This window comes from Suricata suricatta, chromosome 15, assembly GCF_006229205.1.
Source record: "Suricata suricatta isolate VVHF042 chromosome 15, meerkat_22Aug2017_6uvM2_HiC, whole genome shotgun sequence".
Lineage (NCBI taxonomy): Eukaryota > Metazoa > Chordata > Mammalia > Carnivora > Herpestidae > Suricata > Suricata suricatta.
In genome coordinates, this window is record NC_043714.1 from 58412577 (window position 1) to 58425660 (window position 13084).

Genomic DNA, 13084 nt, shown 5'->3' on the forward strand with positions numbered 1-13084 from the left:
TACTATGTAATAAAGACATTATTACTATGAACAATGTGCTTTGTAATGAAGAAGAGAGAATGATTGGCTCTGCCTGACAAATAAAGTAGTCTTCTCAGAAGAGGTGGTATCTCAAGACTAGATCCTTTTGTGAGTTTTATTATACCATATTCATAACAACTATGAAATAGGTCCTATTCCCATTTTTATAACTGAAGATTCTTAATCTCTGAGAAGTAACTTGCCCAAAGTTAATACATCTACAAAATGTTCAGAATGGCTTTCTATGGAATGCTAAAAAGTTTGATTTTATTCTAAGCATTTGGGAGCCATCAAATGTTTTATGGAGGGATATAATGTCATCAAAAATATATCAAAATTAAGTCTGGAAATAGAAGTAGAAAGTTAATTAAAGGAGAACGAATGGGGCAGAGCAGAGACTAGAGATCAAATAACTAGTAGGTTATTTTTATGGCCTGGGAAGGAGGCCATAACGAGGAATGGTTTAACACAGTGGCTAGCATAGTCGTGAGGCATGGAATGACTGGAAACCCATTTAACAGGCAGGACTCAGAAGACTTGGTCACTGATGACATGTGAATGGTGAGGGGAAAGGAGTAATCACAGGTCAGGTGACTCTGAACCTTCTATGATAGGTGATGGAAGGAGTAATGGCATTATTAAGCTTGAGAAGCAGCACAGGGAGATGGTGAGAAAGACAATGGAGTTATTTTGGACATTTTAAATTTGTGATGTTAGTAGAATATTTAGAGTTCACATTTTAGGGAGATTAAAGATCTGAAGCTTCATAGAGGCCAAAGAGGTATTTGAGAGTCACTATGGAGTAGTGGATGGTTAAAATGATGGCAGTGGACAACATTCAACATTCTCCAGACAGCATGGACCATGAGAAGAGCTGAGAGGACCCATTCCCCAGCATCAACATTCTGCAGTGTTAGAAGAAGGCTTGCTATCAACCAGACAAGGAGCCATTAGAAAAAGAGGAGAACCAGGGAGTCGTTATCACGTTCATACAAACAGATGAGCACCAGGAAGGCAAAGCTCAGTGTCATCCAATGATAAGGCAGAAAAGCTGAGTAGGAAGAGAACAGAATGTGAACACCAGGTTTGTAACACTAGTGGCACAACTAAACAAAAGGCATGGAGAAGACTGGAAATTCAAATAGTCTAATTTGGAAGATGAAAAGGCCATCACACATACCTCACATATGCATAAAAGGAAATCTGATTGGCTCAAGTTTTCTTTCCCAGAGGCTGGAAATATTGCTATAATTATCTTCCTCAGAAGAAAGACAAAGATAGCATTTCTTAATGACAATTGAGATGCTAAGAAAAATTAGTCAAATGAAGCAGTGAACTGTAAACATATTTGACCTTGACTTATTTTGAGACAATTTACTAGAAACTCTCAGGAAAACAGAGGCCTCTTAAGATGGTGGTAACTCAAGGAAGGTTGCTAGGTAAGACTTCGACACAGATGCAGTGATTTTCAGAAAGCTTGTAATATTGTTGTATGTATTAAAGCCAGTCTCTAAGACTATTTTTCTTCTTTTATTACCTTAAGAATACTGGCCTGGCAGTTTCTTATGAAATTAGTCATATAATTATAATATGACCCAGCATTGGGCTTTCTAGATACTTATCCAATGAAATGAAAACTCATGTTTACACAAAAACCTGTACATGAATGCTTCTAATAGTATTATTAGTATTTACAAAACTGGAAACAACCCAGATGTCCCTCAACTGGAGAATGTGGTATATCCAACTGTGGCTATCCATCCAATGGAATACTAAGCAATTAAAATGAATGAATGGATGCACCCCAGGGCTTTGATAAGTCTCAGTGTATTATCGTGTGTGAAAGAAGTCAGACTCTAGGATTCCATTTATGACCTTCTGGAAAAGGCAGAAAACAAGGCACTGGTTGCTGGAGGCTGGGGGTAATGAGAACTTTTATTTTACATCATGACTGTGGTGGAGGTTATACACATGCAGTTGTCAAAAGCTGCAGAGCTGCATACTAAAAGTGGTGACATTTACTGTATGTAAATTATACTTTAATTAAGAACAGTAAGGAAAAAAAGGATACTGGTCTGGGAATTAGGAGAACAGGGATCTAGTTTCAGTTATGCCACTAACCAGCTGTGTAACCACAAACTATTCTCTAATCCTCTTTGGGTCTTGGAGCCCAACACTGTAAAATGAGATTGAAAAATTTTCCTCAAAGAGTCTATTGCTATGTTCTACAAAGACTTCCTTCTTTAAGCAACGTGGTGGACCAGATGGCCTATTTCAGATCAGATGGCCTACTTCAGTTGCTGAAGAATCACCGTGGGGGTGACTGGACTAAAATACCCAATCTGTACACATGGTTCTGAAAAGTCTTCTTGGATTAGAAAGTAGTGTTTCTAATTTGTGTCATTCCAAAAGATGAAGCTCTAGGAAAGCCCTCTGGTCATGCAATTTTTAACTAAAATTTAACACATATATTTGGGCAATGTGGAAAAAGTCCTTTGGGAAACACTAATGTTTAATGAGCTCTAAGTGGTCCTCATAAACAATCATGGTCTCTCTCTTTTTTTTTTTTTTAACTTTGTAGGTACTAATTAATAAAGGCATTTGAAGATGGTGACACAATTTACTGTCTTCATCTGCTTTATCCTCCAGTTTGGAAACTGGTTTCTACTGCCCAAAGTTACTCAACCCTCATCATTTTGTTTACATTTTTACACTATCCATGTATTTGTAGCCACGGAAGACATTGAAAAGTGTTCCTGAGATTGAGGGAAGTATTTAAGAGTCAAAAGGGAAGACACTAAGAATAAAACATAGTCTTGATACTGATGTTAAAAGTTTACATTTTTGACCCAGAAGAGCAGGAATCCACAATCTATGGCCCACCAACTGTGTTTCTAAAAATAAAGTTTTATTGGTATACTGCTATGCTCATTTAAGATTATCTCTAGTTGTTTTCACATGGTGTAGTAGTTGCATCAGATACTGTATATCCCTTAAAGAGTAAAATGTTTATATGTAGCTCTTTTCAGGAAGAAAAAAAGGTCTGCCAACCCATTTTCATAGACTATACCATGAACTATATGGTTTCCACATGTAGTTTCATTTATCATCACAGCACCACCATGAAATAGGAGTTCTTATCCCCATTTGACAGATAAGAGGTACTGAAATGTAATGGATAAAAGTACTGTTGAGCCAGACCTGTATTGTGCTTTTTTTTTTTTTAACTAGTTGTCTGACTTTGTCTGTAACATAAATTCTTCATCCTCCATTTCCCCATGTGTAAGTTGGGGCTAACAACAGTACCGTCAGGAGTTGACGTGACAATTAGTGCAGTGATTTGTATACACTAAAATTTAAACTCATTAGCCATATGAGAAACAGTCAGCTTTCAGTATCCCTGGGGTGTTTCTCTTCCCACAAACATTGTCCATTATTAAAAAGCTGAGATGCCCCTCATATGCTTGGTTATGAATTAATGTGATACTATGCACACTGCTGTGTATTACATAAGGAACCTGTCTCCCATCTCTCATGAATCAAGCAGAAGAGAACAGTGGTGTTTCCAGCCCAATACTGCATTTCCCAAGAGACCACTAGAGATAGCCTGACACAGGTGAGTTTTCTTCAGGAATGACCAAACTCATACACCCACCAGACTGACATCCTGGACACTCCACGGATGGGACACAGAAGACTAAAAGTCTGTATGGAGGAAGAAACCACCTCAATGGGATCCAGGGGACCAACATTTAAAGCAGGGCCATATTTCATTCTTTCTCATTGCCATGTAGTACTCCAATGTGTATTTATACCACATCTTCTTGATCCACTCATCAGGTGATGGACATTTAGGCTCCTTCCATGTTTTGGCTATTGTTGACATTGCTGCCATGAACATTGGGGTACATGTGCTCCTATGCATCAGCATTTCTGTATCTCTTGGGTAAATCCCTAGCAGTGCTATTGCTGGGTCATAGGGGAGTTCTATGGATAGTTTTTGAGAAACCTTCACACTGTTTTCCAGAGCGGCTGCACCAGTTTACATTACTACCAACAGTGTAGGAGGGTGCCCGTCTCTCCACACCCTCGCCAGCATCTATCGTCTCTTGATTTTTTCATTTTAGCCACTCTGACTGGTGTGAAGTGGTATCTCAGTGTGGTTTTGATTTGTATTACCTTGATGATGAGTGATGTTGAGCATCATTTCATGTGCCTGTAGGCCATCTGGAGGTCTTCTTTGGAGAAGTGTCTGTTCATGTCTTCTGCCCATTTCTTCACTGGGTTATTTGTTTTGTGGGTGTGAAGTTTGGTGAGTTCCTTGTATATTTTAGATACTAGTCCTTTATCTGATATGTCATTTGCAACTATCTTTTCCCATCCTGTCAGTTGCCTAGAAAAGTGGATGGACCTTGAGGGTGTCATGCTAAGCGAAATAAGTCAGGCAGAGAAGGACAGATACCATATGTTTGCACTCATAGGTCTAACAGGAAATTTTCAGAATGATCTAGCTTCAAGAAAAGCAAGCAGTTAGTAGTACTTAAGAAAAATGGATTCAGTATCTAATGGATAGTTGATACCTGTCACAACACAGCATTTTATATACTGTTAAGTGAAACTGCAATACAATGTAAGTTTCTTTTGGGAGTGTTTGCTGTATAATTGGATTTAATTAAATGTTTAGAGGTGCAGTAGGCATGACTTTCAGTAGATAATGAAGGAAAATGCAAAATGCTTATTGATTCATGATGTGGTTTCATCTTAGCTTGGGCAAAGCATGCAGTATTTAATACATAGTAGCAGAATATTTACTATTGAAGTTTGAAAAGAAAAAAAAAGCAGGGTCAAACATTGGTTATGTTTCTTATAAATGTCAGATAGTTACAGGGCCACTGTGGACAAAAGAAGGAAAATCAGAAGCCAGTATTTCAGGTAACCCTAACCCCTAACCCTAGCTGATAAGCTGTTTAAAAATTTTTTGTCACAACTCAATGATAGTGCCTATAAACTGATATATTTACTATGAATCCCATGCACATTTTAAAAATACCTTAGAGTTTATATTTTTAGTTTTTGTCTTTGGGTCAGTGTCCAGAAAGAGAAGAGTGAGAAAAAAGGAGGGTAGAAATTTCATATTCCCTGTGTTCGGATGACCCGTAGTAACGAGCCGGAGCCTTCACAGTCCTTTTGAGACCGTCTTAGTCCTAAAACGGTTACGTGGCTCCTGACCAACTGGGATAGAAGTAATTGCTTGGGCCAATTTTAAAACAGCCATCAAAAAGTTGGGAAAGTAGGCTTAATTATCTATTATTTCCTTTAGAAACACGTTCAGGGATCTCCAAAAGCTAAGTAGCATTCTATAATCTTTGAACTTATGCAGCATATTATTTCTACTGATTAATATTTGCAGAGATGAAGAATCAAGTACTGAATCATATATCACTCCTATGGCGAATTTCCATACAATATATATGTTATACCAGGCAGTAAGCTTGGGTGGAATAGTGTTCCAATTTTCATTATACCCAGTCTAGACCCAAAATACTTTAAGCCTACTCCAGCTGTCTTTAGGGCTTCTATTATCAGTGATAAAAACAACTGGTCAATTTTTTGGTTTCACGTTCTTTCAAAACCAAACCATCACTTCAGTAAGGCCATATATTTTCTAAGGTCTGCTTGGTGTGAAATGAGTCTGAACATTAACATGTAAAGGACAAGCAATAAAAAAGTTAATATGAGTGCAGACAAAATATCCAAGAGCTAGAGAACGTGATCTCTCCTAAAAGGAGTGGAATGAGAGAATGCAAAAGGCACAGCTATTCAAAGCTAAAGAAAGTGACAAGAACTGAATTGAAAAGGCTGAACTTCGCATTACCTTCCCAGAACACAAACATATATTTAGCTTAATAGACTTGAGTACTATCTCAGGAAAAATCTTATATATTATGCATCTAGGGCAATGAGAGCTGTAGAAAATGATTTTGCAAAGAAAACACACTGCAGGCTGACAGTGGCAGAGGAAAAAAAAAAGAGTCTAAGGCACATGAGAGGTGTTCAGGTCTCACTTTCTATATATCATCACAGGAGGGAAGCGAAAGAGCAGAGGAAACCCCAGACACTAAACAGAACCTGGCAGAATGATGCATGTGATTGAAGCTTAAAAAATGTGCATTTGTTTTCAGATTATAACCATAACACAGATTTAAACTAGAAAACTTGGAAAACAGAAAAAAAAACAATTAAAATCACCCACCATCCCTCCACCCACAGAGAAGCATTATCAGAATGACTGGCACATTCATTGGCATCCCTTTTTCTGTGTACGCATAAAAATATGTTCTAAGAAATTTGGCTCCTACTGTAAATATGCAATTTTTACATGGTCTTCCCCCCACTTCCTATTACTTCTTAAGTATTCCCTATGTTGTCATATATTCTATAAAGATCTAATTTTAATGAAGGCATTGTATTGTATCCTATGAGTTTCAGCAGACTTGTTTCTTTCCATATTGCTGAAGCTCTAGGTTGTTCATAACTTTTCAGTTTTATAAATAGCACTGGGGATGGAAATAAATCTTTGAATCTCTATTTACTTTTTCAAAGAAACCAAAAAGTATTATCAGGACGCCAGATTCAGATTTAAATCACTCGGTGTACGTGTACGTATAACTTTACCAGGGGCTGCCTCTGGAAACAAGGGCAAATAATGCATATCAAATAAACCTGCTGTTTTCCTATCACTCTGAGTCCGTATTCATCCTGTAGAGAGGCCATCTTTAGGCAGGACGTCACCTTCTCCAGGCAAATGGTCTATTACTGGTTATAATCTAAATGCAATGACACGAAACTCGGCTGACCCAGATTTCTCCAATATCAGTATGCATGCACTTACACTATTTTACAGATTGAAAAATACCCCAGGCTCTCAAAAATACACATTTTATCATCCTTTCACTTAAAATGGTGTATAACAGGTATTAAAATAAAGTTTAATAGCCAGTGGAGGTTGATAGCCACCAAATCTTATGGAGACACACAAGTTACATACAGCTTTCTTCAAATTCTAGCTTTATTCTGTCACTTCCTGTCATAGGCCTTTCTAGTGTTCCCAATATATCGACTTTATTAAGAATTCTTATTTACAATTACATGGTCATAATATTCTAGCCTTAAATTCTCTACAGTCTATTTTTAAAAAGTGATTCTATTGGGGCACCTGGGTGGCTTATTCGGTAAAGGGTCCAACTTCGGCTCAGGTCATGATCTCACAGGTCGTGAGTTTGAGCCCTGTGTTGGGCTCTGTGCTGACAGCTCAGAGCCTGAGGCCTGCTTTGGATTCTGTGTCTCCCTCTCAAAAATGAATAAATGTTAAGATTTTTTTAAAGTGATTTTACTTTCAGGATGCTAAATAGCATTCTCGAAAAACCTCTAAAGAATGTACATGTTCATACATGTATATATACACAGACACATACCTTTAAAATGTTTTCCTCCCATTTGTTAGTGAAAAACAAAGTAAAATGAAACACAATCAAAGTCCCACTTGTATCATGATTGTATGAACTATGGAATCATGCAAATTCCAAGGTCCCCTCAGAACTGGTAGTCAGACTAAGAGCGATCGGGCTGCACTGTACAACTCTAGGGGGTGCAATTGTATCCATATCTCTAGGTTGTGCACTGCACAAACTATACAGCTATATTTGATGTCCTTGAAACTAGGTCATGAGATACTTCCATTTGCTCATCCATTATTTGTTTGTGTATCCTTCCCCCAGTGACCTATTAAAAAGAGAAGTTTTAGGAGAGAAGAGGCTTTTACATCTATATACCTTTTTCTTTAAATAAAAGCAATTCTGCAAAAACACAAGAATAGTTTCTCTCGCTCCCCTCTGTCATGACGGGAATGGTTTCTTTCCTCCCATCCTCCCCTTACATCCACCCACCAGGCAGCAGCAGGGTACCTTGTGTGAGTAACTGTAGGTTTCTGACTTCTTCTCGCACCTTCAGCTGGAGCACCTGTTGTAAGATGTGCTGCCGGAGGTTTTCCGGGGCAATCCCCATCCGCTCGAGCTTTTTGTCAGTGAGTCTCAGCAGGGCTCGCCCTGCAGGGTTTCAAGAAATAAAAGAAAAAGCAAATGAACAGTGGCCAGAAAGGATTTCCATCTTCATTTTGGCTAACCCTGACAGAAGGGTAGTTTCCTTCTAAACAGATTTAGAAGAGAGAGTCCTCAATTATTCTTACTGACAAGAAGAACTAATCATCTAGATAAAGAAAATGCACAAATTAAAAAAAAGAACTCCAATTTTTATCTAATTTTGGCAATCCTCAACTGAAAACCCACTGAGTTAAATAAAATAGCAAAATTTTAACCTGGGTATTTTGGACACAGGTTGTACGTTTCCATAGAAACAACGCACTTTGTTGGGTGATGGGTCATGAGGCTGGCCCCAGGAGCCCAGCGGATGCCCTAGACGCTATGTATGTGGTTATGAACTCCACCAATGTTTCACCCAGGTTACAATAATGTTTCTGTGAAACATGCTTTGAAAGTTCCAGTTTTAGTCTGCAGGCATTCTCCTGCAGGCATTGCACCCCTTGTGCTGGGCCAGAGTTCCATCGCCAGCTGGTGGGAGCTAAAGCTTAATCCCAATCGCTGGCCCAAGGCAAGGGCTGCAGCAGTGCCATGGGTGAGGGAAGCAGGGTGAGTCAGGGCATCTAAAGACTGCAAAACCAGGAGCCCCGGGTACGAGTGCCTGCAGTGTGCAGATGCCCGGGGCCCTGGGCAGCCTGGTCTGGCTTCCTTTCAACCCCTCAGTCCCCAGGAGGTCTGCATGACTCCGTTCCTTCTATTCTTTCTATCAAATTCTCCAATTCTGTCCCACTCTGTGCTTACCCTGAAATAAGCACACTTGTGTTGTGAGAACTTAGCACAAGAAATAAAGAGAATGATCACTGTTAAATGATGTGGCACCACCTGGACTCTCCCCCCAGCACTCCGTCATCATACCTGCAGATCTTTCTCATTTCAACTGGTGTAGAGTCAACCACATGCGATCAATGGTCTATCTTTGGGTGTATTGTCATATGCACTTCAGAAAATAAATTCTCTACTTCCTCAGAATAGAAACCCAAAGCCACAAGGTAGGATTCATGGACTTTTTCATCAGAGAAACAGGGAATCGTATGTGGCCTGGGACAATAGAGGTAGACAGATGGGAAGAATCAGGTAGGAACAATCTATTTCATTTCCTCTTTTTACCTCCCTCTAGCCCTTGCTAAATGCATCAGGTGGGATAAGTTAGGTAACATGTTACACTAACAAATGATCCCCAAATATCAGTGACTACAATAAGGTTTATTTCCTGCTTAGTGTACACATCAAATGCATGTCCATCCACTTTGAACACTGCTGATTATTGTAGGGAAGGGAAAAGAGAAGATATTAAAAGGTCTCGTAGCATCAACAAAATGCTCAGCCTAGAGGTCATTTACAAATCACTGGCTGGAACTAATCACATGAGTTTTCCCATCCACACAGGGTTCACACATGACTTCTGTCACGTGCCAGGAAGGCGGTGGAGGGAGAGAAATACTTGATAAGCATAGTAAGAACTACACCAAGACAGACTTGGCTTTGGACCAGTGCCTGGCAAGAAAGTGAGTGCAGTGAGCTGTGGTGGTCTGAAGCTTCAGTAAAATCTACATCTGGAAGCGGAAGGAGAGGTAAGGGGAAAGGAATCCTAGGTGGCCATAGCTGAGGCTTGGTAACACCAGGCAGATCGTGGTGGCCATGACAAAGGAAAGAAGGAACATACACAGACTCAAGTAGTTCTGGTTGTCTTCTGTGATAGACAGAATAATGTTCTCCCCTCCCAAGATGTCCGTGTCCTCATCTCCAGGACCTGTAAATTTGTTACCTTATGAGACAAAAGGGACTTTGTAGGTATGATTATGTAAAGGGTCTTAAGGTGGGAGATTATCTGGCATTATCCAGGTGAGTCCTATCTAATCACACAGGTATTCATAAGTGAAAGAGACAGGAGAGCCATAGACAGAGATGTGACAATGAAAGCAGAAGTCAGAGTGGGGTGGCCACAAGTTAAGGAATTCATGCTTCTAGAAGCTGTAAAAGACAAGGATAAGAATTCTCTCTCATATTTTCCATGAGGAAGCATCTCTACCAAAACCTTGATTTTTCCATAAGACTCATTTTGGATTTCTGAGCTCTGCAACTGGAACACAGTAAACTTTTGTGGCTTTATACCACGAAGTTTGTGGTCACTTGTTAGAGCAGCAACTGGTCTTGGATTGAAATATTTAATATTTTTAAGAATTCAACCAATGGATTCAGATTCTCTTTCCTAATTTCTGTAGTGACATACTGAAAGGTAGAGAGTGAAGAGGGTGGTGAGCCCAAGTCCCAGGCTTCCAGGACAGCCCTGCCCTCAGATGCTCTACTCACTGTCAGATCCTGGTCCTGAAGTTCCATTAGAAAAATACGGACTGGGATTGGGTAGCCTTTATGTGGATAATCTGCTTCCACATAAGATGTCCAACTCTTTATACATGTTCTCAACTTACAAATACTGTATAAAAAAATCCCTGACGTTCAGATGATCTCAATCCCTCTCAACAGCACATCCTCACCCATCCTCCTTTCTGGTCCTTACAGCAGGTAACTGGGCTGTGGCTTCACAAGCTGTGACATCGGGAAACCAGCTCTGCTGAGGCAATGATAAGACACATGGGGGCTCGGCCACACAAGTCGGCTGGTCTGTCACTAGAGCACGTGCAGTCAGTCAGAGAGAGGGTTTTGTTTCGGTGTGCATGGCTCTGCTTCCGTGTGTGGTGGCCCCCTGAGAACCGCAGGCCTCAGCCTTCCCAGTAATGCACCTGGCTGGTCAAAGTGTGGCAAAAATAACCCCTGTCAGAGTGTGATCTCCTACTTGGCTGGGTTAACAGCTTCAGCTCTGAAAACGCAAGTTACAAAATTCCATTAGCTATAAAAATCTGTGCATCGTCGACTTTGTGGTGCAAACAGTTGTGCCTATCAGCATGTCACATGTTAAATTCTCAGCCATTCAAACGGTTTTATCCAAATCCTGAGAAAGTAGATGTTATTATTTCCATCTTATAGGAAGGAAAATTGAGAAGTGGAAAAACATTTAAAACACAACGCTCTTCCCAATTCTCTCTACTATACCTTTGGTTGTGTTTTATCTTCCTTGGGAAGAAAACAAAAGGCTTAGGCCACAAGAAGGAAGATTATGTGGAAATTGTACAGAAGAATTTCCTGATAAAATGACTCCTAAAAAAGATCATGATCTGCATGCTGAGGATGTTATGAACAAAATCTGATTCACTGTCTTCCTTGGATGGAAGGTCCATGGTTCTGAAAAAACTCTCCCCATAATTTGATCATTTCCAGCAGGAAATGTCCCATTAACTTCCTGCCCCACCACCTCCTGCTGAGCATGAAATAGTGACTACAAAATAGTGTCCAAATAGGAGTGGGTCTGCTTCTGATATTGGTGTCAGGAAAGTGATAAGTAGTCAATCATCAATCACATTTTTTTTTTTACAACGTGTGTTGTCACTTTTTGTTGTTTATTATTAACATCCAATTGTTAATTCAACACTTACTGAGCACCTGCTATGCCCCCATCACTTTGTTATGCACTTTGAGTATAATGAACAGGACAGACAGGGTCAATCTTGGTGCCTTGAGAATGGCACCCAGATGTTTACAGGATGTGAGAAGTCCTAAGAAAGAACAAATAGGAGATCACAGAACTGGGTGACCTAACTTAGTCTGGGTACCAGGAAACTGTCAGGAGTAAAGAACATTTAACCTAGGACTTCAGGAGTGAGTAAGCATTAGTCAGACCAAGACCACTGGATAAAGCAAAGATTTTTTTTTTTAAGTCCCACAACCACAGGGATGAAAAGGGAGACCACTATTGCAGACAGAGAATAGAGACAGACTGGTATAGCTTTTATAATCCCTGCCTTTTCTCCTGAGAGTGTCTTGGGCACCTTGCTCTGCAGTTAGTTGTCTACAAGGGGAAGAATCAAGAAAAATCAATTCAGTCTCAAAAGAGGAACACCAACTACATTTCATGATACTCCAAACCGATTATAAATGGTATTTCAATAACCCAGGCTACTAGGTTCTTAGAGTTGGAAGAAGCTTAAAGTCCTTCACACTGATCATATGCTAAGTTTTTATTTCTTTCCTTTATTAAGCATTTATTGAGCACCACTCTATAGCCTCATACTATTCTGGGTGCTGAGGCTATGGAGAGGAGCCATATCTTCTGTCTTCACAGAGCTGACCATTAAGTGTGAGAGGCAGACAATTTACAAATGAACTGACAGGCAGGAACCCCTACTGGAAGGATGGGGCTTTTAGTTTGGGTGGTGGGGCAAGGCCTCCCTCAGGAGGTGACACTGGAACATATAGAAGTGTCAAAGCAATCATAGGAACAGCAGAAAGGCTAGCGTCACTAGGGCAGAGCAGACAAGAGAAAAATAAGAAAAGAGGCCCAATAGAAGGCAGGTGAAAACACAGGGTCTGTGCAGCCACTCTGGAAAACAGTGTGGAGGTTCCTCAAAAAACTATTCATGGAACTCCCTTATGACCCAGCAATAGCACTGCTAGGGATTTATCCAAGGGATACAGAAGTGCTGATGCATAGGAGCACATGTACCCCAATGTTCATAGCAGCACTGTCAACAATAGCCAAAACATGGAAAGAGCCTAAATGTCCATCACCTGATAAGTGGATCAAGAAGATGTGGTATATATACACAATGGAGTACTACATGGCAATGAGAAAGAATGAAATATGGCCATTTGCAGGAAAGTGGATGGACCTCGAGTGTCATGCTAAGCCAAATAAGTCAGGCAGAGGAGGACAGATACCATATGTTTGCACTCATAAGTCTAACAGGAAAACAGGAGAAACCTAATGGAGAACCAGGGGGAGGGGAAGAGGGAAGGAGAGTTGGGGAGAGAGAGGGATGCAAAACTTGAGAGACTACTGAATACTGAGAATG

The 13084-nt window shown here is 40.1% G+C and overlaps 1 protein-coding gene across 1 annotated transcript in view; it reads right to left on the reverse strand.

The window, feature by feature from the left end:
• SAMD12 (sterile alpha motif domain containing 12) overlaps positions 1-13084 on the reverse strand; it is a 375957-nt gene that overhangs the window by 151267 nt on the left and 211606 nt on the right. Inside the window, exon 4 of the mRNA XM_029923415.1 lies at positions 7986-8126. Within this exon, the coding sequence (XP_029779275.1) occupies positions 7986-8126 (141 nt within the window). The remainder of the gene's footprint in view (positions 1-7985; positions 8127-13084) is intronic.